This window comes from Lupinus angustifolius, chromosome LG11 (genome assembly GCF_001865875.1).
Source record: "Lupinus angustifolius cultivar Tanjil chromosome LG11, LupAngTanjil_v1.0, whole genome shotgun sequence".
Taxonomy (NCBI): Eukaryota; Viridiplantae; Streptophyta; class Magnoliopsida; order Fabales; family Fabaceae; genus Lupinus; species Lupinus angustifolius.
This window is the reverse complement of record NC_032019.1, coordinates 21,229,189-21,254,045: the sequence shown is the minus strand read 5'-3', so window position 1 is coordinate 21,254,045 and position 24,857 is coordinate 21,229,189. Positions and strand designations below refer to the sequence as shown.

Genomic DNA, 24,857 nt, shown 5'->3' with positions numbered 1-24,857 from the left:
CATTTGGTTGTGGGATTGGTTTAAGTTCTAAAAAAGTGTATCAAATATAATCAATATGATTTAAAACATAGCAACATATATATAAGTGTGTTATAGAATATAACAATTAAAATATAGGTATAATTTTGGAGTTGAGACTTAAGATTAAGTTTAAAAAACACTTAAAAGTATTACACACTTAAACTTTACATACTATTTCGGTCCTGTCTGGATCGGTCTGGATCCAAGAGATGAAACCAAAATCTAGACCGGACCAATCGGTCTTTAAAAAATAAGTCCAACACGATCCAAATGCATTCAGTTTTTGCGATTTCAATCTATTTTGGATCAATTTTCGATTTTTTTGTTGAATCGGTCTGCATTTAAACACCTCTAAAATGATATAAAAAATGAGAACAAGATTTTATTTTATTTTAGTTGATAGACATATCAAGTAAATATTGGGTTTTGAAATGTGTAAGTGGGCCGAGACCCGGTCAAGAATATCCCCTTACATTCCGGATTTGTTCTTATCAACAACAACGCATTCAGATTCCCTCAATCTCCTATATATATAAACAAGTTATCTCCCTTCTTCAACGCGCTTTCACCTTATTATTACAAACGAACAAAAAAAATCTACTTTCTGCTATTGGATTAATTCTCATCTCCGACAATAGTATACCAGTCCGCTTTTCCAAAAAAATCGCTTAATTCTCTCATTTTAATCGCAACCGCGCGAGTCAATTTTAATTTAATTTTGTTGTAATTTGATTAGGGTTTCGAAGAGCATAGAACAATGCCTTCGCTTCACCTTGGATCAATGCTACTTCATTTGATTCCATCGTTGATTCTATTCTATGGTGGATCCTCTATACGTTTGAAAAATATTGAAAAGAGTGATCGTCGTGGTAATCTTAGTTAACATTACGTTACCGTTTCTTTCTGTTTTTTATTGTCGTTTCGGTTTTTAGGGAATACCAGTTTTTTTTGGTTTATTTATTCTCAAGATTTTTAGTCTTCAAAGGCCGTGAAAGGATTTGAATCTCTGAACGACGTCGTTGAAGGTAATATGTGATCCGCTAATACTTATGCTGTTATCGGGTTTGAATTTCGTGATCGGTACCTTGGTTGTGTTACTTTATAAAACATGTTTTATTGTTAGTAGTTATGCGTGTCTTATTTGTTTTGTATTGTGAATATCATTGCAATTTATGAAGGATCTAATTGATTGTAACTTTCTTTAAATGCTTTTTTTATGATTGGTTGACTTTGTGTATCAAACTATGTTATGAAATCAATTAATTGTTGCTTAGTTAAGAAAGTAATTTTAGGATAGGTTCTTAATTGCGTTATGTTTCTAGATTTATTTCTGTATTTAATTAGAATTAAGAACATAACCAAAAAAATTAGATTTAGGAACTAACTTTGGCTTAGTATTTTATATCGCATCAAACTCCTAATATATCTTATAATTCAAACTTCAAAGTCTATTTTCTCCACCAGCAAGGCGTTCCGGTGGTGTAAGACCACGTGCCTCGACAGAGATTAGTTTCTTACCCATAGGATGATAAGATATCCTTGGTACTACAAAAAAAAAGTCTATTTTCTCCTTCCCCCTAGCTTTGGTTAAAATGCATCTGTGGCACATACAGTTGTCTTAATCACATCAAAATTTCTTGACACATACAGTTTTGTCTTATTAAAAAAGGATTATCTATTCACTGCTGTAATACTTAGTTTTTAACATCACAGTTCCATCTTTGTACTAGTTATGTATGTGTGTTACTTTTTTGGCAAACATGGAATCCTCATAAAGTATGTGTGTTAGTGTTTTAATCTATACCGGGACTTCTATTTTGCTTTACTTCGACAAAAAATTAATCCTTTCAAAACCTTTATATATTAACAAATATCTTAGTAAGCCCCTTTTACGACTGCAAGATTATGCTGATGAATGTCCCCTTTTCAGTACTCTGGTGATTATCAGAGGACAATTCATATATTGTGTGCTTTGGGAAACTTCTGATACATATGGTTTATTTCATATAGCTCCCTGATTTCTTCCTAATTTCTTCCTAATCAGAAGTTTAATGTACCTAGTGCAATGATGAAATATATATGAGGAATACTTAACTTGTTAACGACTGTTGTATGTCCCCACCTAGTGGGACTAAAGTTTGGTTGTTGTTTTTAATGATTGTTATATGAAGATTAATGACAGTTATATTTTTATCATTCATGTTATATTTTTTGTCCGGTTGTTGCATGTAGTGCATAATTCAATTGATGGACATGCACTCTCCCGTTAATGCTGAGGATGGCAACTTTTTAAGTAACCTTGAATGTACTTTTAGCGAGTCATTACATATTGAAGATGCTCAAAAGTCAGATCTTGTATCAAAGGAGGATGATAACTGCACAATGAGGGAGGGGAAGGGGAACTTATGTGAGGGTTTTGAAGAACAAGAAACCAAATTAAATATGAAATGCTTGAAAAAGTGTTCAACCTTTCCTGATATGATGTTGCCTCGAAGCTCTTCTGATCAGAAGGATGATAAATCATTAGCAGATTCACTCTCTGACCAATCTCCATGTCAAAGCAGCTCATGCTCAGTGTCTGTGCTTGTAAGTTGTCAATGTTACCCTTTCTATGTTATTTTCTGCACAAATAATAGGGATTACATAGTATGTTCTGATTTTTAATGCCAAGATTGCAACATATACAATCATTTCACTGAGAAAATGCCAAAAATACTTAGCTGAATGGTAATCATTTAAAGGTTTTTGATGTTTTATCTGAATAGTTACTTCCATATTCCAGTGGAGGAACTCAACTTGTTGGTGTATTATAAGCTGTGCATCTGCACAATTATTCCCAGTTACATAAACATTGTCTAAAATTGTATACAGCTAGTGTTCGTAAGTTACTGTTCCATCCTTTTTTCTCACATTTGAAAATAAAGATTTGGACCTGCCATTGGGAAGTAGAAGCTTGTGTTTTTCATTGCAATAATTGGGTATGTAAGTTGTTTCTGTTTTGTATTTTACACGCTGGAGTTTATCTAACCGTTCGTACACAAAATATAGTAGCAGGTTGGTTTTTAGCTGATGAAACAGCTTTGCATTGTAGTTTCTGATTTTGATTTTAGCTAGGATCTGGATTTTCTCTGTTGGCAAAGTGCTAATGCTTTTATCAAAAGAAAAAAACTTGTAGATCTGGATTTTCCGTCTTGGAGCATTTCCCTTGGCTTCAAAGCTCAACATATAGAAGGGAGGGTTTAAGGACTAGAAAACTGTTATTTAATTATTTAATAGATATGCATGTAGTTTTGGTCATAGGCTATATGTAGTCTTTGCATTCGCTATCTTTGCTTACGGGTTTCCATTTTCTCTCTGCTTTACACCACAGGCACCTTCGACGCTTGTATCTGCCATGAAAGGCAGCCGTGTGAAACAAAGGGCATCACAATTGGACTTAACTGTAAAATGGGCTCCTGGGGTGTATGATCCAGCACCTACATTATTGTCACACACTGTCAAAGGCAAGAAACAACATAGATCCAGGCACAAGAGCGAAAAGAAGTACGTAAAGAAGGGTCAGAAGGGTTATCCTTCTAAAGGGAGCAGTGGCAAAGATAAGAAACACTATCATAATCGCAAATCAGGTGAGACTTCTGATATGTGGTGGCTTGATTCTCATCATGATAGAGTGATTGGAGCTTCCACTGAATTAGATGATGTTAATGTTGTTACCCATGATTCCCATTGTGGAACTAGCTTCTTAAAAAAATCAATTGAAAAAGTTCACTACCCTGTTGGGGAGGTGCGATGAGTAACACCTTCAGTTTTTACCCCATATGAAGCGGGAACACATATTTTGTCTCACAAAGTGTGTCACTTTATGTGTTGTCATTTGTGATTGGTCAGAAAATATTTAATTATTAAACTTTAAACTTCAAACATTTTTGTCCTCCAATCACAGCAAGCACACATTATTTGGGATAGGAATTGTGCTTCATATGAAGCACAGTGACATAAACACAAATAATATCTTGTTAGCTTGTATGATGAAGAGAATCAAGATATTTATGTTTTGGTTGTTGAAACCTCTTTGGTGTGCTACTTTGAAATACCAGCGGTAGACTGAGATGTACTTCTCTAAGTTTCTAGATGACAGTAAATGCGTCTGTTCCAAGTAACGAAGGGAAGCCTTATTTGCTCACCCTTTTTTGTTGTCAAATTGCTATTGTTGATGTTTTATATTGTAATACAGAAATTTCTAATATTAAATCTTTATACAAAATTTGATGTAGAGAAGGTACATTTTAAAAATATTTGTATGTTTTGAATATTTGATTATATACTAAAATAGTTACACAATAGTAACTTTTTAATTTATGAAACTCAAATGAGCATGAATCTAATAAGGGTAGTTTAATTCATTAAATGACATGAAAATCGCCTAGATATATCTTGGACTTTTTCTCAGGTAGCTAACATTTCGCACTGTGATTCATTTGGTTGAAGTGAGTTAGAAGGGAGATAAGAAGAGAAAAGGTGAGGATAGTTTACAATCATTTGATTTTGATGAGAAAAGGTGAAGGACAAATTTGGTTGTGAGTAGAAATAGACAAATGGAGAAAATTGTGATATTGTTTTCTTACATAAGTGTGAAGAAAGTGGGAAATGAAGCATCAAATTTTAAAGTGATGAAACCATCCTCATTATTTCCCCGCTATTACTTTATACTTCAAGGAGAAGATGCAATGTTAATTACACGATGAAGAATTTTTATTGCAAGTGCAAATAGATAACAAAACAGTGCATGCAATTCAAATACTGTATGCACAAAGCATGTGCAAGCTTGGGAGAATCTTAATTGCATAGACAAACCAACAATATTAATCATTTGATTAAATATCAGAAATTGTATATTTCCTGACTCCAATTTGAAACTGTTATGTCCAATTCATGGAGGGAGGTAAATAAAAATGATAAGTAAAACAATTAAGAAAAAAATGGAGATTAATTTTGTCAATGAATATAATTTTGAATTGGAATTAATGTTCAGTTGTTGGTGTCCTAATTAGAACTATTTTACCCAGTGTTGTTAGAACCGGACTGGACAGTCCGACCGGTCTGACCGCTGACCAGACTTGAAAACGGCTCTGGTTTGCCGTCTTAACCAAATGAGAGTTGGACCGCTTTGAACCGGAAAAAATCCGGCACGACCATGTTAAACTGGATTAACCCGGGAAGTAAACCGAACGGTTAACTTAAAAAAAAAAAAAAAGGGACAATATTCTAATATTTTGTTTTACCACGGTACAAAAAAGATAAAGAGATATTATTTCAATATAATTATACTTAATTATATAAAGTTTTAAATTTATATATAACTATATATTTATAAATAAAAATTATTAATTATGTACGAAATCACCTACTAATATGGGACTTCTGTTGGTTTGACGTCCGGTTCGGGTTTCACAATACTGATTTTTACCGATATGCAGTCTGGTTAAGGATTTACTTAGAAAAATTAGCCTAGGCATGAGAGAAGAAACAGTTAAAAAAATCATACTAGTTTACCTTCTGCAAGTAAAATAGCCAATAACAGAAATCCTACCTGTCAAATAATTTAATCATATAAACATGTCAATTTGCCATATTTATTGGTACTCAGTTATTTTTCTTTTTTATTTATTTCATACTAATGATAATTCAAAATATTGAGACGGAGACAGAATCCCATGTCACATATGTATCACAAATTTATTATAGGTCAAAATATTTCATTTTAAATTATCAAAATTTTTTTAGGAAGTTTTGACTGATTATAATATTTTTTTGATACTACCAAATGTATTTTATTTTTTTGATAAATAATTAATCTCTTTTCGAATGCATAATTGTTATTTTTAACAAGTGTCGTTCTCAAGAATTAAACCTTAATCTTTTAGTCATCGTGAGAATCTAATAGAGTATTATGCCACTAAACTAATATTTTATTGGTTGACCGGTTATAATATGCTCTACACATAAAGCGGATCTCAAAGTGGAATATAAGATTTAATTCAAATAAAGCTTGCATCCTCTCAATTTTCGAGTTGCTTCTACTTCTAAGCATTACTCCAAGAAAATTTAGTATTATCTAGGGTATTCTTTTATTATTTTGAAAAAATTTAATCTCTTTCAGGTTCTGTATTTGTCACTCTCAAAAACTGAATCATTGACTTTTTGTTCATCTTGAGATCTAATGAGATTTTACATCACTAGATTAATATTTTTTTATTACATTGCTCCAAAAATTAATAGCATATAAAGTTCGGCTCGAACCAGCCGGTTCGACTGATTCAACTGGGAACCAGACATCTAACCGATTTTGCATCAAATCGGGTTGACTCGGTCAGTTTAAGCTTAAAACTAGTGACTCTGGTGGTCGGATCTGTTGAACCAGCTGAATCAATAAAAAAAATATTTTTTAAAAAAACAACCAAAATGATGTCGTTTTCAGTGAAAAAACAAGTACTTTAACTTATTTGCAGTTATGTTTGTCATTTGTTAGTTTACATTATAACAAAATCTTCATTGTTTGTTTGGATAAAATGCTTAGCTAATTCCATCCGCCGAACTAAAAAATTCTTTCTTCTACCAACTTTTTGATCTTCCCATTCATTTTCATTGTCCGTGGATCCCTATTCTGCTAATCCTTTCCATTCTACCAACGAAGAATCAATAAGAATTCTCAAATCTAGATCGACTAATTATTCTCGCCTTCTCGGATAGCACTCTACCCATAAAATATATAATAATAGGCATTTCACAACTTTTTAGTTGATTTGCTTGTTTTTTTATTTCTATAGTGGAGATAGTCGCACGTAATAACATATCACGACCATATTATTAAAAGCTTGGGGTAAGAAGGGGTTTCTAGTGAATGGTCTTATCAATACACAAATGTATAACTACCCCGGAATTTCAATTGCGCTTATATTCATCACTATAGGAATTGGGTTCAAGCTTTCCCCACCCCCTTCCCATCAATGGACTCCTGACATATAAGAATGAGTGTGGTTTGTTCGATAAATTCCTATCTCTCTATCTATTTCTGAGATGTTTGGATTTTTCAAAACTCCATGGATATGCAGAAGAGAAATGTTATTGCCCCACCAACTAGCTAATCAGACGCGAACCCCTCCTCGAGCGGATTCCTCCTTTTGCTCCTCAACCTACGGGGTATTAGCAGCTATTTCCAGCTGTTGTTCCTCTCCCAAGGGCAGGTTCTTATGTGTTACTCACCCGTCCGCTACTGGAAACACCACGTCCCGTCGGTGGCTCTCCTAGGATTTCCTCATTTGGGTTCCTGGGGAAGAGGATCAAGTTGGCCATTGCGAACAGCTTCATGCACTATCTCCTTCAACCCTTTGAGCAAAATGCAGCAAAAGAAAATAAAACCCATGGACTGACCCCGTCGTCTCCACCCCGCAGGAACTACGAGATCACCATAACCAAAAAGTTTGGGTAGAGCAGGATCTAAATGTTATTGAGCAGTTTTTGGATATCAAACAGACCTCCCCAAAAGGTAATTTTAATGTGGTTGATTTCCCCTCGTTTGTAATCAGTTTCGCTACAACACCTGCTGCTCTAGCTAATTGTCTACCATTTCCGAGTTTATTTCTATGTTATGTATGGTCGTGCCTAAGGTATATCGGTTGAAGTAGATTCTTCTTTTTGATCAATCAAAGCCCCGTTGAACCTCGTATCGCTTAGAGAACCAATTCCTATAATTATGAAACTCATATGAGATACTGAGGAATAAGCTATTCTTTTATTTTTAGATTACGTTGACCAAAAGATGTTGAAGTTGCATAGATTATTTGAATGGGACCTATGATCATTAACCAGGGAGAAAATATAGAATGAGCATGGGGTAATAATTCCATATTAATTCGAACCAATCCAAACGCTCCCATTTTTTAATAACACAAGTCTCCGCAAAGCCATAAGACCATGTATGGGGGCTAACGCCTGCCCAGTGCCGGAAAGTCAAGGAAGTTAGTGACCTGATGATAGGGGAGCCGATGACCGAAGCCCTGGTGAACGGCGACCGTAACTATAACGGTCCTAAGGTAGCGAAATTCCTTGTCATATAAGTTCTGACCCGCATGAAAGGCGTAACGATCTGGGCACTGTCTCGGAGAGAGGCTCGGGGAAATAGACATGGCAATGAAGATGCGGACTACCTGCACCTAGACAGAAAGACCCTATGAAGCTTCATTGTTTCCTGTGATTGGCTTTGGGCTTTTCTTGCGCAACTTAGGTGAAGGGCGAAGAAGGCCTCCTTTCGGGGGGCTCGAGCCACCCTAAAGCGCTCATGGTATCATTATGAATATACAAACCAAAATTGTGAAAGCCTAAAAAGTACATACCCAGTTGAGATGTGAAATTATTGCAAGATTTTAAACTTATTGTATTTTTTGTTAAAAAATTAAAACATAGTTCATATGTTATTTGATGATGTTATCAACTTACTTGTGTTATTTTATAGTAATAAAATGTTCTTTTTGTTGTTGTTTAATTAGTCATGATAATGTTTTTAATTTTTTAGTATACCATTATTAAATATTGTTACGTAATATTATGTATTTTTTAGAATTTTTAATGGAAACTGAGTTAATCGGTCCCACCATTAACCCACTGGTTGAATCAGTGACTCATTAACTCAGTACCCTGACCAAGTCATTAATTAGTCCGAGTTTATTCACACCGATATAAAGTGTGTTTTAGGTCAGCCATTGTTTCATTTGGAGTTGGAGAAGGATGACACCTATCAAATTTATTCACCTTATCACTTTATTAGAGAATATAGTTAAAGCAAATATAAAAACCTGTATTTTTTTTGTCCAAATAGATCATATCAAACTTTGTTTTAAATTTACACAACATAAATATGAGCATGACAGATTTAACTATTTAAAATAAAAATTAGAGTATATATTTAAACTATTTAAAAATTGACAAATAAATTATATAAAAGTTTATTATGCCATAAAACTTCTAAATATATCAAAAAAGTATCTTTAAATAGTACTATAACACTAACAATAAAATTATATTTTTTATATTCATATTTCATATATAATAATATTAGATGAACCTAACTTGTTAATATAAATAAAATTTTAAGAAGTCTTAAACTAGCTTATTTATTAAAAGGTTTTGCTAACATGAGTACACCTCATTTCATGAAGGATCATATTAGTAATTTGTACCTAAAAAGTGGTCAAAATTATCCTTAAATGATTAACTCAAATTATGTTATTTGTGAAGGTCATTTTAATAAATAACTTAAAATTAGGGTTAATCTCTCACCCAAACCATCCAAATCCAAGTAATTCTATAATTTCTCTGCCTCTCCGGCCATAACATACACAGTATCAGTTTCCTCCATGTTCGTCGTCCTCAATATGTGACAGTTTGTTTTGAGGATGTGTTTTCATTCTAAGTAGAACAATTATGAATCGTCTTCTTCAATTTACCAATTACATCTAAATAGTGCACTGATACATCTGAATGTCAAATTATTACAACCATCGTTGCCATTAAGAAGTATAATGGAATAACAAACCAGCTTTGTCATCTACGAATTGAAACCAATATTTGCACTTGTATTTGTGCAGTACTTTTACTCACGTATTATTGAAATGGCAATGGGAAGGAAAGGGAATAATAATAATAATAATAATAATAATAATAATAATAATAATAATAATAATAATAATAATAATAATAATAATAATAATAATAATAATAATAATAATAATAATAATAATAATAATAATAATAATAATAATAATAATAATAATAATAATAATAATAATAATAATAATAATAATAATAATAATAATAATAATAATAATAATAATAATAATAATAATAATAATAATAATAATAATAATAATAATAATAATAATAATAATAATAATAATGAATAGACTAAAGAGTAAAATACATGGTATCCATACAGTTTGATCAAACAATTGGGCACAAATCATCTAAATATACATATTCTTTTCCTAAACATTCACCGTGGGCTCACAAAATTGATACTACCTTAAGGACAATGTGCCAATTTATTCAGACGACTTTTCTGTTATTCAATTTTGTGTCTAATACTTGAACCATTCTTTTATGTTCAATAAGTTACTCGACAAAAACATCTTGAATTCAAATTTAGAATCTATTCTTTATATCAAACATGTGTTTTAAGGATGTGTATGTTGAAAGGATTGTCTTCTGCTTGGTGGAGGGCTTGCATAACTTTGCGGCACTGTGTGGAGTGAAGGAGAGAAATTTCAGAATGACTTGGGTTTGGATGGTTGGGGGGTGAGAGATTAACCCTAATTTTAAGTTATTTACTAAAATAGCCTTGATAAATAACATAACTTGAGTTAATCATTTAAGATAATTTTGACCACTTTTTTGGGCACACAATAACATGATCCTTTATGAAATGAGGTGTACTCATTTTAGAAAACCCCTTTATTAAAATAACCCAATATCACACCATAAAATAGGTCTCTAATATATGGGTCTCAAAAGCACCCTGCCAATTCATGAGAACCTTTGAAAAAAGGGGTGGATTGGTTCGGCTTCTACTAGGTGGAATTTGTAGGAATTGTAGCCCACTTTTTCTATTGTTTATCAAGGCTTCTCCTAATCAGCAACTAAAGATTATTCAAAACGGTAGATTATCAAAATGAATTTCACCTATTTAAACAGTATTTTTCATACAAGTGTCAAATATTAATACAAGCATTGACAATAAACTAAACTAATTCAACATTCATTCAAAATTCGACTAATTATATAGTTCGGTCAACTTAGTTAATGAAATGAAGGAGTTAAACTTAAGCTAAAAATATTAAATAAAAGAATCAAACTTAAGCAAACTATAATTCAACTACGTTCATGAATTAACTTCATAATATAGTTTCATGTAAATATATGTAAGAATATATATAAATATGTAGATATACATGTAATAAATCTTTAAATTTATATATATTAAACAAATAATTATCATTCTAGTTGACGAGCTGAATTAATTGAATTACTGAGCTGAGCCAAATAATATATGAACTTTCGACAAACCAACCCAATTCGAGCTAACGAGTTGAACCGAACAGATTGCAAACTTCAATCGAATCGAATTGAATTGAAAACATAGCTTGTTTCAAACTTAATTTGAGTTCTGACTAAACAAATTTTTATCAAGCTAAATTCATATTCAATTCAATGCAGCTCATTTCTAACCCTAATAAATATGGATGACAAAAAAACCCGTATCCGCGAGTAAAACCCGTACAGGCATGAGTACGGGTCACAAACAGGTACCCGTATGTTTTACAAACATGTTTTTAAAAATATTCGTAATACATACGGACGAGTATGGCTATTATGGTACTCGTGCCCACAGGTACCCGTTATTTATATGATTACTATATTATCTTTAATTAAAATAAAAAGTACATTATTCTAACCTTCATTACACTATGTACATCTTTTTCTTTTACTTTGTTTATATATTTTTTTACCTTCTTTACATCTTTTATTGAATTTGGTGGTGAAACATGCTACAAATATTATTACATGTGTAGAAACAAACAGTCTTGCAAAGAAAATATATACTTTTTGTTAAGGAAATGAGAACAACAAATCGCACAAATAGGAAACACCAATAGATTTAGCATTTTTGCTAAAGATTCAATCAAAATGCACAAAAATAATCAAGTTTCATCTCATTTAAAACATAATAGAAGTAGGAAGTTAAAAACTCATTTATAATATAAGAAACATGTAGGTATCCAAAAGTATCCACGAAAACCCTATACAGACGAGTATAGATAATACTCTCATATTTTAAAACAGGTAACATGTAGCTACTACATGTGGCTAGCCCTACTAATAAACCCCTAAAATCACTTGAGCAACCCATCTCTCATCTTTAGGATAATTGCATTTGCAAGTTGGTATGAAAGAAATCTAGCTAAAATGAAGATGGGAGCACATCTGCTGTACCACAAAGTGTGCCACTCCCTGTGCCACGGCTTATAATTGGTTGAAAAAATATATTTAAATTAAAATTTTAATAATTAATTATTTTTCTGACCAATCACAAGCCATGGCACATGGAGTGGTACACTATTTTGGGACAGCAGATGTCCACCCAATGAAGATACACAATTGTCAAAGAAAAAACTAGATTGCTTAGAGAAAAGTTGGAAAAATGAGACAATTTCCTCCTTTTGATACGGAAGAAAGAAGTGAAGAGAGACCAAAAATATGATAAGACACAAAAAATCAAATCACTTTCGAAGCGAAAAGAAAAAGTGTGGAAAATGGCAAAAACAAATTGAAATAATAAGATTAAGTGATTAACCCTCCAAAACTTAGTGAAATGTTGTTTGGTTAAATGGTCTGTTTTTAATTAGTTCCATTGCTAATAATATTGATAATAGTACAATAATAATTATTAATGTTACATATCACTTAATTAAATAATAAAAACAATAAAGTTTACAATAATATAATAACAAAATTTTCCTTTATTTATTTATTTCAGGATACTTTTACCCTTTCAAATTTAATATTATTCTTGTATTCTAACCAGTTTTATTAAAATCGTACCGGTTATCAAACCGGCCAGGGTACTGGTATAGTGGTATAGTGGTTCAACCAGTGGTTCAGTAATTAAACCGCATGCCAGTTAAACCGGACATATTACTTATATTTTTATATATATAAACCTATAACAAAAAAATTCCAAATAGGTAGATACTCAAATTTATTATGCATATTTATAATCTATTCAAAATTCACATAAATAAACAACTTTAAGTCTTTAACAAATTCAAAGTCTAAATTAAAAACATATATCAATCCAAAAGTATTACTTAACAACCGCAAAATATAAATAAATGACATAAGTTCACAACTCACTCTACAAAACAAATAAATTTGGAGTTTTAACATTTAACACCAATGAGTCAAAGTTGTCTCATATGAATATTATATTTTATACCAAATCCTATCTTCAGACAGTACTCCAAGATTATACAAATGTATGTTAGGAACCAAAAGGTGTAATCTAAGTATGTTTTGGAAGTATGTGCGGTTGAAGAATGGTTGGAAATGTGGGTCACCTTGTAAAGGATTTTTAAGTTTTTAAGTTTTTTTTTTTTAAAAACAAATATGCGTATAAACCGACCGGTTTAGTAAAATACCGGCCGGTTCACCGATTTTGACCGGTTTTTGACCGGTTTGATACTTGGCCGATTCAACCCCTGTACCGTACCGGTTAGGGGTCCGGTTCACCGGTTTTCCGATTGAACCGGCCGGTACAAAACGGTTTTTATAACTATGATTCTAACTTTCTATTTAACCTAACAATGAGAGAAAATATACATCAATTTTATACTCTTTCTTTCTATTTTTTTCTCATACCAAACAATACAAAAAATTTAACTTTTTCCTACCATTTTCTTCTTTAAACGGCTAAAATATCGATCAGGTTTATCACCTCTGGTTGTGAGTTGAGTTCTTCATTGCTTCTTGCACACACGGGATTTAATATAAAAAAAACAATTTATTATTTTTTGATAAGCTAATATAGAACAATCTTATAAAATGTTTAATCAAACTTTGTCTTCAAAAAAACTGATAAAGCATATAAACAACAAGATTTTGCTTCAAATAGTCGTGGTATTTAAGTTCCTAGATAAAGCCAAGAATCACGAATTCATCAAGAAGACAAGAAGATACACGATTTAGTCCCCCAAAAAAATCACAATACAGAGTTCGGGCTTTATAGCTGACCGTGCATGCTAATAGAAAAAAAATTGATCAGCATGCTCTCTTTTATCTCCTCCTCTATATCTACCCTTTTAGGCCACGTTTGCCTACATTTTCCATGCTTACTATTCCATCCTACACTGTACAAAAAGGGCCCTGCCACAACCACCATACTCTAGGAAATATTAGTAAGAAATGGAAAGCTAAGAATAATAGCAGCAATATTACATTGAGGAAAATACTTAAAAATGAATTGATAACCAAAATATAGTTACCAAACCAGATAAAGCATCACTTTCTTCCTGGTTGCACTGTCTTCTCAAGCATTGAAGTTTTATTGAATAGGGTGAGCTGCACCTCCCTAAGATATTTGGATAACTATAAAGAGAACACAATCGTCAATGCTTGTTAATAATATTCTTAGAGAGCAAATAAAATGAGATTTCATGTTATAACTTATAAATATGGAGTATACACCAATTCTGAACTCAAGTCGCCATAACCATGCTCTTACTATCATGTCAGTAAAAAAGTCATAAAGTAAAGTACCTGTGCCGCTGCACATAATTACAAGCTAATGCATTTAAGCCTTTCATTATGGAATCAAATATATGATTACCCCAGGAGAATATCTAACACCAGCAAACCACTCAGGTCCAAGAAAAACTAAAAATCAAAATGAAGCCAATTTTTATGATTGATTTATAGTCTTTAGAAATGCAAGAAAAGTTTATGCTTTTTATGTATATTTTAATCTAATCAATTGATTCACGAGTTCATTTGGTTCTCGGAAAACGGCTCTGGGATATCTAATTCCGGTAGTTAACTAGTAAAAGGAAAGAAGGATTACCTGATCTTCAGTCATCTTTCGAAAGCCTAATTTCTTTGTCCAAATTGACTCAGCATCCCCTGCTGCAGGAACCACCAGCTTTTCTACGTTAAGAGAAGACAGCAACCTCTCTATGCAAGAGAATAGCACTTGAAAATAACCCTGGTGGAAAATCACGTGTTAATGAAGGATTATCCTTACAGAACATATACTATCTTTCAAAGATGTAAAAGGAGTGTAAGTCTGCATATACCAATCAACATTTGTTATTCTCTTACAATGAAATCAATGAATTACTCACTTTTCCTTGATATTCTCTGCTTGTAGCTACTAGTGGAAGCTCCGCAACATTACATCCAAAAATCCTAAGCAGCCCAGCAGATACAATAACAGAGCTGTGCAAGTATGATACGTGTTATGTCAATGCGATCAAATATTAGTGCTATAGAAAACAAGGAAAGCAGCAAAAGGAACATACTTTACAACTAAAACAGTGCAATACATCCCCCCAAATTCTTGGCCAGAAATATTTCTCCTGCGCAAAATTAAAAAATCATTATCTTGTGTGAAATACGTTGAACAAAAGGTCATGAATACTTATCAAGATCAAGCAAAGCACTGCCAGAAATAGTCATTTACAATCACTAAGATTTGTAATACAATATAAACTCGAATGTCAAAAGAAGAAAACCTCAAATAAGAATTGCCCTTGGATCCGTGATACATAAATAGGTGCAACTTTAATTCACCCTAAAACTTGTTCTGGCAAAAGAAAGCACAGGGAGCATACCAAATATTTTTTTCCATTGACCAATTATTATGCAAGGGGGAAGAGGGTGGTTAACAATGTAAGACTGTAGATAAATAAATTATCATTTCACTTAGTTGGAAGCACAGGAATATGGAAGGTGGTAGGGGCAAGGATCAACCATAGTTCATCTGCACTAAAATAAATTATAGTTGCTTACCCATAGACCATAACAGGAATCAGGTCACGACCAGATATTGCAACAATGGGATCAAAACACTCCTGCCAAAACATATTCCAAAGCATCACAAAGAAGTGGTTAAAAGAAAGTATAGAATTAACAATAGCAATAATTAGTAATGAAAGGCAATTTCAATGCCACCAAAACCCAATGAACGATAATCAAATGGTAGATCAAGAAAGGCAGAAATGAAAGAACTACAGGCATTTTCAAAATGCATGACTGCATTTATTTGACAACAGTCAAAAGTCTAAACACCTAAAACATGTCCATAACCTGCTAGAACAAGAGGAGCTCTTCTCCTAGATTCCCAAAACTTAGTTGCATCCAGAGGAATAATATGCACCAGTCTCTTAACAAGCACGACAACCAATAAGTTGTGTTTGGAATCATTAAAAATTTAAAATGATTTCATATAGAAATCAATTCCCCTGTATAGAATCTATTATAAATTATAAAAATGAGATTTCATTTCTTACACATCAATATCCATGTTTGGAACACATTAAAAATGTTTGAAATTAGTTTATATTAGTAATTAGTGATTGGTAATTTACTTTATTACCCTTACTAAATATAGGTCAAATAATGAAACTAATAACTTCATAATAAGGGCAAGAATGTTATAGATCTATTATTCCAGCAATTAAAACGAAAAGCCACTCAAATCCAACCAAACCTGAGTAGATTTCTGTTTGTATACAACTAAACCAACAACCAAAGGGAAAAACCCAACTACCAAAGCCTTTTCCGACAAGATGGAGTGGATTACATAGACTAAGTGACACCAATGTGTTTTTCATAAACCAAATATTTGAACATATCTAATTACAAAAAAAGGCTTCTAAGTCAAACGAATTCCAATTTTATAACTTCCCAAACACGGGGTTTCATCTATATGACACATCAATTCCTCAAAGTTTTGATCCTAAACATACTCATAGAGTCCATGATTCTTATCATGTACGAAAACCCAAGAGAAAAGGTTTTTATGTGTGAGGGTACTTTTCTGTCGTGGCTTAGACAAATACATACAATAAGAACACAACAGAGACAGTACCCTATATGACAATGAAAATGTTATCATCTTGAAACCCATAGCTAAAAACCAAGTTGTCGTTAATATTATAGAATTTATAATTTATAATAAACCTAAATTTTATGTCTAATCTGTAACTTTCTAAATTTGAATTGTGTGCACAAAAACAAAAGTACATGAATCCCTTACAACTGTTCCATCAAGCTATACTAGGAGCAGATAATCGGACCAATGAAACATGAACCAATAAGGAAACATATCAACCACATATAGCACAAAAAGTCAAGTATCACAATTAACATACTTAGAAACCAAAAATACTCACTCGAAAAATTTCAGCAGCACGTGAAAGTATAGGTAAATGCTCTGGATAACGACTCTTCCCACTTAAAATTCTCCACTGGATGTCACTCATGCCTTCATAGGTACATAATCCCCTCTCCTCGTGCTTCTTGATTATCAGTTCTGACAAGGAAGTTTGTATAATGTCTGCTCCAGCAGAAAATGAATTCTGAAGAGCCAAGTATATTCCGTTGCAGTCATCACAACAAAACCATTTATCCTTAGGCAGCTCCTGTAGTAAGATGTAGGAATAGAGAATTAAAAAGAATTACAAGTATCGTAATAAAAAAGTATCATAATAATATTTGCTACCAGGTTCAGTGCTTACATCCAACTCACATAGCCCAATGTCCAGCAAGCAACCAACATGATACTCCTTCTCACACTGTTCAACAACCAATAATATAAATAGTTTGAAAAAGAAACAGTACAGTACAATATTTATCATGTATAAAACCACACCTGGTCACAAATTATTACTGTTCGCTCATCAAATTTAGCAACACTGAAATCATGTTGCCTGTTGACCAATAAAAAAGAATTAACACAATAATATAATTAAAAAAATAAGGCTTCCTGATTTGCTATTTAAAAAATTGCAGTAGCAGTAGAAAAAAAGTTCCCTCACAGTTCCACCAAACTACAACTGCCAACCAATGGGTAGAAGAATGAGAAACAATTAATGTGTTTTTTTGGTACATTGGATAATACTACTGAATCATTTGATCTCATGATCCAAAGATATATTATTTCAAAAATCTAAATAGATGCCATATTATTGTTCACTTTTTCTTCTAAAAGAACTAAAGAGCTACACAAATCAGTTTAATAGCATACACTCTCCAGCCTCCAGACATTCAACTCACTCACCCCAAATGAGTCCAACTCCTACAGGAAGGTATTAGGAAGGCTTGACTAAAATATTAAAACAATTATTGCATGGAAATCTCATAATTCATTGCCAAAATTTTATTTGAAAGTAAAATGGCATTTATTCCCCCCACACAAATGTAACTGTTCCTTATGAATTTCTCAAATTTTGGTTGTTTTGATAATTACTTAAAGCAAAAAGGCCATATAACTTACCTGCAAACAACACATCCCCCCGTTTCAAACTCTGGAGCTTTATCGTCTCGTGTCAATTGTATCATGATTGGCCTCTCCATAGAAGATTCTCTTCCATTATCAACATTATCTCTACAGTTTAGACAATGCCAACGACTTTCTGGAGCACACTCTAAACCCAAGCAGGCTGCATTTGAAACACCAAAAATATATAATATTAATATACCCTGACACCATCCTTGATAATTAGTTTCATTTTTCCCTTGAAAAGGTTATCTGCTAGGTCAGGTAATCTGATGATCTGACAATTAGTTTCATTGTTCCCTTGTAACCTAACCTAGGCCAGTTAACAAACAGAATGTTATGCAATAGTTGAATGCTATAAAAAATGCCTTATAACATAGACAACATTAATTTTTAGGTGGGATGCTAGTTATGTCAATAGAGCTACTCATGATATCCCCTTGAAGCTTACTTCTCAGGGTATATCTTCTTTGTCATATCTCTTATATTTGTCTTTGGGTGATGGGTCTCATATTAAAAATTGGGAGGACGGTTGGGTTGGTAATGTGCCTCTCTCAGAGGCTTTTTCCCTGGGCTATTTGTCTTTGGGTGATGGGTCTCATATTAAAAATTGGGAGGACGGTTGGGTTGGTAATGTGCCTCTCTCAGAGGCTTTTTCCCTGGGCTCTGTAAAATTTCATCTCTACATAATGCACCTTAGTCAATATTACTCCTCTCCGTCTATTTCTTCTAAATCCCTCCTGGAATTTTCATTTATTCAGGAATTTGCATGATAGAAAGATTACTAGATTAGTGAGTTAGTGTCTCTTCTGATTTTGTTAGAACCCTTTCATCTTTCCTCTCATACTGATGACAGAATTTAGTCTCTTGATTCTTCAGGTGTTTTCTCCTATAAATCTCATTTTAGTTCTTCACATTCTCTTAACCAAAACACATTCCTTCTTTACAAAATCATGTGGAAATCTGAATCACGGTCATATCCTTTGTCTGGACAAGTGTTCCTTACAAGATTAACAACACTACTGACTAGCTCCATAAGCACAAACCTCTCATTCATTTGTCTCTTAAACTACGGTTCATGAGTTTATCTCCTTTTGTCTGTACTACTGCAAGCTTTATTTGGAACAATTTGTTTGGGATATTTTTGCATCACTTTCTCTTTATCAAGTTTATTAGATTTATTTGGATCTCAAAAGGAAGCTATGATTCTGAGGCAGTTGTTCTGTGGTGCTTTTGCTTATACCTGGAAAGTAATGCTAGACTATCCGACAGAACCTTTTCAAGCCTGGAGTTCATTTCGGATAGATTGTGTTTTTAGCGTCTCTATGATCTTTGGCTAATGGCCTCTTTACAGGTGTCTCATTTTTAGAAATGCAGGGAGATTGGCATGCTTAATCACATGGCTCAATCTCAGGTGTTTTGGTTTTTGTTGTTCCTTATAAGGATGGCTTATCCTCTTTATTCGTACTTTTCTCCTCGTCCTTAATAATTTTTATTTTTATAAAGAAACAGTGAATATGTTTCTTTAAAAGGGATCACAGAGAAAACTTAAGAAACTAATATAATAGACAGGAAAAATGAAAACATTAAAATATATGCAAATAATTAATTACTTAAAAAGTGTCGAAGGTAGTTTTCCCACCTGCATGAAAAGCCCTAGGACATCCATTGCAAAGAATCAAGTCCCCTCCATCTCCACATATTGCACACATATCATCACTATCTCCCATGGCAAGGTTTTGACCACTTGCCAGGGAGAGAGCTATATCATGAAGTGTTAATCCACTGGAAGTGTATATGTGTCGGTAACTGAACAGGACAAAAACATTTTTCAGAATAAAGAAAATCAGATCACTCTATTTAGGTTCTTTTATAACACTCACGGTTGACGTCTAGCAGCCATTCCAGCATGGGCTTCAAACTGTGAGGGGCTTATCTGCTTAGAAATGACAATAAATAATAAAGCTTACCATCACATTTATCTAAAAAATATTATTGTTTTGTGCCCATAGTTAGTTCTATAATCATACCTCTACGTCACAACAACCACAGACTATACCGTTCCCCTGTTTGTAACCTCCAAGTAATTTCTGAAATGCATATCAGAGTCATACATTGAAAAAAATGTAAATCGAGTCAAAATCAACCCACAGCACAAAATATTAAAAGAAACAATTAAGACACCTGTCCCTTGACAGAGTATGCCAAATCAGCACCATCTGGTAGTCCATTTGGCATAAAAAGTAGTCTGTGTAAATCATTGTCCCTGATAAAATCAAAAAATTCAAATCCAAGCTACACTGCTACAGTGGCTAAGATATAGCAATGCCCATGGGGAAGCCAGAGAAGACAGAGAAACACGGAACATGCTTGCTCAATTAAAAAAAACGAAAAATACCTTCTCTTAGTGCAGCTATCAGCACTTCTCTTCAGCTGTATGCCTGAGTTATACAGGCAGGAGCTTCTGCAGGAAAAGGTGTATGTGAGTATAAAAGATGGAAAGGTTTACAATCTAATTGACCAGATAACTTTATGCAGATTATTCAGGCACATGTTCGAAAATTATATCAGGTGCGAATAATTAAATCAAGAGAGAGAACAAACTTCTTCACCGCATATTTCCACTCATCAGTTGTCCGCTTCAGATACATTTGCTGCACAAAATGGCTCGGAACATGCAAAGAAGACAAGTGGCTCACACTTTCTACAGATTGACTGGAACAAAAAGATTAAATAGGCAATAAATCTTGTCAACTATAAATTTGAAAATATTAGCATCTGACAGACATAAAATATAAATAGCATTGAATCTAGAATTTTCTTTGAAAAATATGAAAAAAATAAGCTATTGGCACTTACGAATAACACCACAGCAAAACCCTACTGAAAATCGAACTACTTTCCTTTAAGAAACCCCACAAGTGCAGAATTATGAAATATCTGATTATGTTCAATTCAACACAACAAATTCTGATTAAATTAAAAAGGGCAGCCCAAAACATGAGGCTCCCACCTAGTGGGGTATGGGATGGTAGATGTACACAGTCTTGCCCTCACAAGCGAAGAGGTTGTTCCTACACTGACTATTACTACTAAAAATAAATAAAAACATATTGACAGTAAGTGAACTATTTCAGCTGGGGGGGGATTTCAGATATGTCGTGCTTACTATATAATTCCCCAATTGAAAAGATTGGCAATATCCGAATGACTAAAAATGCAAGAGATAGAAAATGCACAACTGTATCCAAAGGAAATAGAAGCCTAAGTTAAAAAGAGGTAGGATTGGATTGTGAACCAAATAACAGCATCAATAACACATGCAACGAAATTTTGCTTCTTTTTTTGTGGTTTATTTCTGACTTACCTTATGTGTTTATGAGGCATCCCAGTTAGTTTTGTGCTATAATTTTTATAAGCCTGAACCCTCCCATTGCTTTCTAGAAGGCTTTCTGCAGAATCCATGGAGAAGGGAAAAGAATTAAGAGATATCAAGACCAAAAACAAAATAAATACCACTTACTATTTGCTATGAAAAATCTGCATCCGAATGTTTAATGTCCTTCTTGGATGCCTTCTAATGATAATATTCTCCTAGAGGATAAGATAAGACAATATCTTGGCCATGGGTAAACTACCAAAATAGAGGAAGAAAAGAATACTCGAAGGTTCATTTTTTGTCTCTGCTATCTATGGATGAATTAATAAATACAGGCAAATGTGACAAAATGCCTTCAACACAGTTACACAGGTTAAGGTCAAGAGGTACATGTTTGTACGTGAATGTGATTGAACAAATGTCTCTAAGAATCCAGGATAAACTTTGTAATACATTTATACAATAACTCCATAAACCCCCACTACAATTACTACCACAGAATGTGGACTATTGAGAATATAGAATTGCCTGGAAGGTAGCAGAAATAAAAACAACAAGTAAATGGCCAATTGATACTTTTTTTATCTTCAAATTAAAAGATGTTAGAAACTTTAGTCTAAGGTCATAGCAGGTTCAACTGAAGATGGAGATGAGAGGACAATTTCAGGAAGATCAAAGATGACGTTAGTGAAAACATTGGAAAAACGCAAAACACAAGATAAAAAAAGAAAAGTGATAGAGAATGCCAACAGAGAACAAAAAATGGCTCTGATTTAGTATTCATATACCTTAACACAAGGGTTTCCCATAAAAATATTCCAGCAATGTTAATACAGAATGATGTTTTTATAGCACATTTGATCTGAACCCTTAACCTCTAGGCTCCCACAAAATCCAGTTATAAACCAGAGAAATAGTTATTACCTTTCCAAGCCTGGAAGCACTCCTCATTGACAGATGAACCGGCCACATTCTTTATAACCTCATCTAATATGCTGAGTGGAGCAGCTTTTATTTCCTGTATAATGCTGTATATCAGCTTTCCATTCTCTAAATATATATGATTGTTCGGATGTCTAGTCTTGGCACCAGCATGCTGCTCAAACTCATACGCACTAAGCACCTAAACACAAGAGATTTAGCTATCTTTCAAATACAGAACAAAAACTCTAATCATGACAAGAAGTAACCTGCATATCTTACTCTGGAGTAATTGCACAGGGAACAGCTACACAAGTATCCACCACCGCCAATAATCCCACGTAGTTCAACCTTACAACTTCAAAACATGAGGAAAAAAACTCAGCATAAGTATAAAAAAAAGGCAATGTATGTCTACTTTACCTTCATGGGGTTGTACATATATTTCACTATAGCTCCGTCGAGGATACCAGTTGATAACAGCTTTTTAACATTTGTAGGGTAGTAGTTGGGGACAACCTTCTTCGACATTTTCAATTCCATATTACGAGCAGTATAGAAGTCTATATCTCCGGTTCCAACATATCCCATTCCACACGAGTTTTCATACAACTCACTATTATTATCTAAATCAGGCTTAGCCGAATATTCTTCATCATAGTCCTCTTTCTTCTTACTGAACTTAAAAGTAATCTTCCTAATACCAGATAAACTAGCATGCTTAGGTATTTCCATCACAACACATGACATTGTCATGTCACTTGTGTCCATATCATTGTGAGATGTATTACTAATATTGTTCTTATTATTCTGATCGCTGGCTTCATCACTCAATGTCTCATCAGAAGAACTTGAATTCTCCAAACAAGTACAAGTGAGTTCTCCACACTCAAAAGTTTTCGCTGATTCACTCGGTTGGCTACTGATATCATGGAAGGTGGTTAACTCATTCTCCGTTGCAGAAGTTTTAGGGTTCATAACATCTGAGCAAACTTCATCGTTGGAATCATCTTTCACTTGTTTCTTTTTCGGAGACTGGCCAGGCTCCGTATTATCATCAACTGTATCAGCAATGCATTGGTGGTAATCACGCTTCAATTCTGTTCTTGATTCCTCATTGTTTTCATTCCTTCCATTTTCTAATGCTAGCACACAAACCACTACTTCTTCGCCCATCAAAATCAAAGAACAGTGTCACTGTGAGAATCCAAAGGCAGAAACTACTCCCAAAAAAGGGAACACTACCGCGCATTCACGAAGAAACTGGTGGTGAAGTTTTAATTAGAAACAATTAGAAACACAGTTTTCGATCAATTCACAGCTACGCACAGTATAAAAATACTAACATAGAAACGAAAACAACAAAAATATAGAGAATACTCAATATACGCGTCTAAGAGGAGTTCTGAGATGGACGTTTGAAACAACAATAACCGCTTAACCGTTTAATTCAAATTCAATCAAAAGAAATACAAAACAACAACAATATTGGTTACAAACCTACCTCAAACCATAAACAAATAGACAAAATCCAATACAAACGGTTTTCAAATAAAAAAACGTTCAATCCATAAAAATTCATGAAAATGTGTTCCTAGAGTAATAGATCTGAGATTGAAGAAGAGTAGTGTAGTTTACAATGGATGGAATTCTTGAGAGAAAGTAGATTTGCGAGGGTTAGGGTTTGATTCGAGAGAGAGAGAAATGGAGCGAAAGCTGAGAGCGGCAACGAACTGGAGCGAAAAGCTTGGTTCGCGGTTGAGATTTCAACCTTTTAAATGCCACAGGGTTAAGCAGACTGGGTGAGTTTCTAAAAAGTAACCGTTGTAGTTGAAATATTTATATATCTATATTTCTTCTATTTCTATATATTACTAGTGTCTATAGGCAGACACGTCATTTTTGAATATTGTGTGATACTACATATTCAATTTTTACATATTTCATTTTTGAAAATTAAAATGAATTTGTTGTGTTCGGTGTACTTTATATTATATTTTTTGTTTATGATAATGTTTAATTTAAGTTTAAGGTGAGATATATGGTTAATTAATGTATTGGTGGTAGTTGTTTAGAATTATATAGTTTTTTTTGTAAAAAAATAAATAATGGTAAGGAAAATATAGTCAAAATTCACATAAATAAACAACTTTAAGTCTTTAACAAATTCAAAGTCTAAATTAAAAACATATATCAATCCAAAAGTATTACTTAACAACCGCAAAATATAAATAAATGACATAAGTTCACAACTCACTCTACAAAACAAATAAATTTGGAGTTTTAACATTTAACACCAATGAGTCAAAGTTGTCTCATATGAATATTATATTTTATACCAAATCCTATCTTCAGACAGTACTCCAAGATTATACAAATGTATGTTAGGAACCAAAAGGTGTAATCTAAGTATGTTTTGGAAGTATGTGC

At 33.2% G+C, this 24,857-nt stretch overlaps 2 protein-coding genes across 5 annotated transcripts; one reads left to right on the top strand and one right to left on the bottom strand.

Moving 5' to 3' along the window:
• On the top strand, window positions 901-23,950 carry LOC109360569. 3 transcript variants are annotated; one of them, XM_019605549.1, is made up of 5 exons: window positions 901-1,046; window positions 2,254-2,607; window positions 3,392-3,846; window positions 15,105-15,110; window positions 23,939-23,950. In XM_019605549.1, the coding sequence occupies exons 2-3, from the start codon at window positions 2,269-2,271 to the stop codon at window positions 3,812-3,814; spliced, it is 762 nt and encodes a 253-aa protein (XP_019461094.1). In that variant the 5' UTR covers window positions 901-1,046; window positions 2,254-2,268; the 3' UTR covers window positions 3,815-3,846; window positions 15,105-15,110; window positions 23,939-23,950. The 3 variants fall into 3 exon arrangements, with proteins under 3 accessions (XP_019461094.1, XP_019461095.1, XP_019461093.1); XM_019605550.1 differs by lacking the exons at window positions 15,105-15,110; window positions 23,939-23,950 and adding an exon at window positions 3,999-4,315 and having other exon boundaries at window positions 3,392-3,836; XM_019605548.1 differs by lacking the exons at window positions 15,105-15,110; window positions 23,939-23,950 and having other exon boundaries at window positions 3,392-3,992.
• On the bottom strand, window positions 13,614-23,889 carry LOC109360566. Of its 2 annotated transcripts, XM_019605546.1 has the most exons (19): window positions 22,851-23,884; window positions 22,710-22,778; window positions 22,431-22,629; window positions 21,495-21,579; window positions 20,732-20,842; window positions 20,526-20,591; window positions 20,312-20,393; window positions 20,158-20,217; window positions 20,011-20,063; window positions 19,770-19,936; window positions 18,125-18,290; window positions 17,501-17,558; window positions 17,367-17,423; window positions 17,022-17,270; window positions 15,637-15,698; window positions 15,147-15,203; window positions 14,970-15,063; window positions 14,690-14,830; window positions 13,614-14,217 (listed from the first exon to the last, which is right to left on the bottom strand). In XM_019605546.1, the coding sequence occupies exons 1-19, from the start codon at window positions 23,601-23,603 to the stop codon at window positions 14,131-14,133; spliced, it is 2,616 nt and encodes an 871-aa protein (XP_019461091.1). In that variant the 5' UTR covers window positions 23,604-23,884; the 3' UTR covers window positions 13,614-14,130. The 2 variants fall into 2 exon arrangements, 1 of the variants encoding a protein (XP_019461091.1); XR_002109185.1 differs by lacking the exons at window positions 13,614-14,217; window positions 14,690-14,830; window positions 14,970-15,063 and adding an exon at window positions 15,916-16,009 and having other exon boundaries at window positions 15,142-15,203; window positions 22,851-23,889.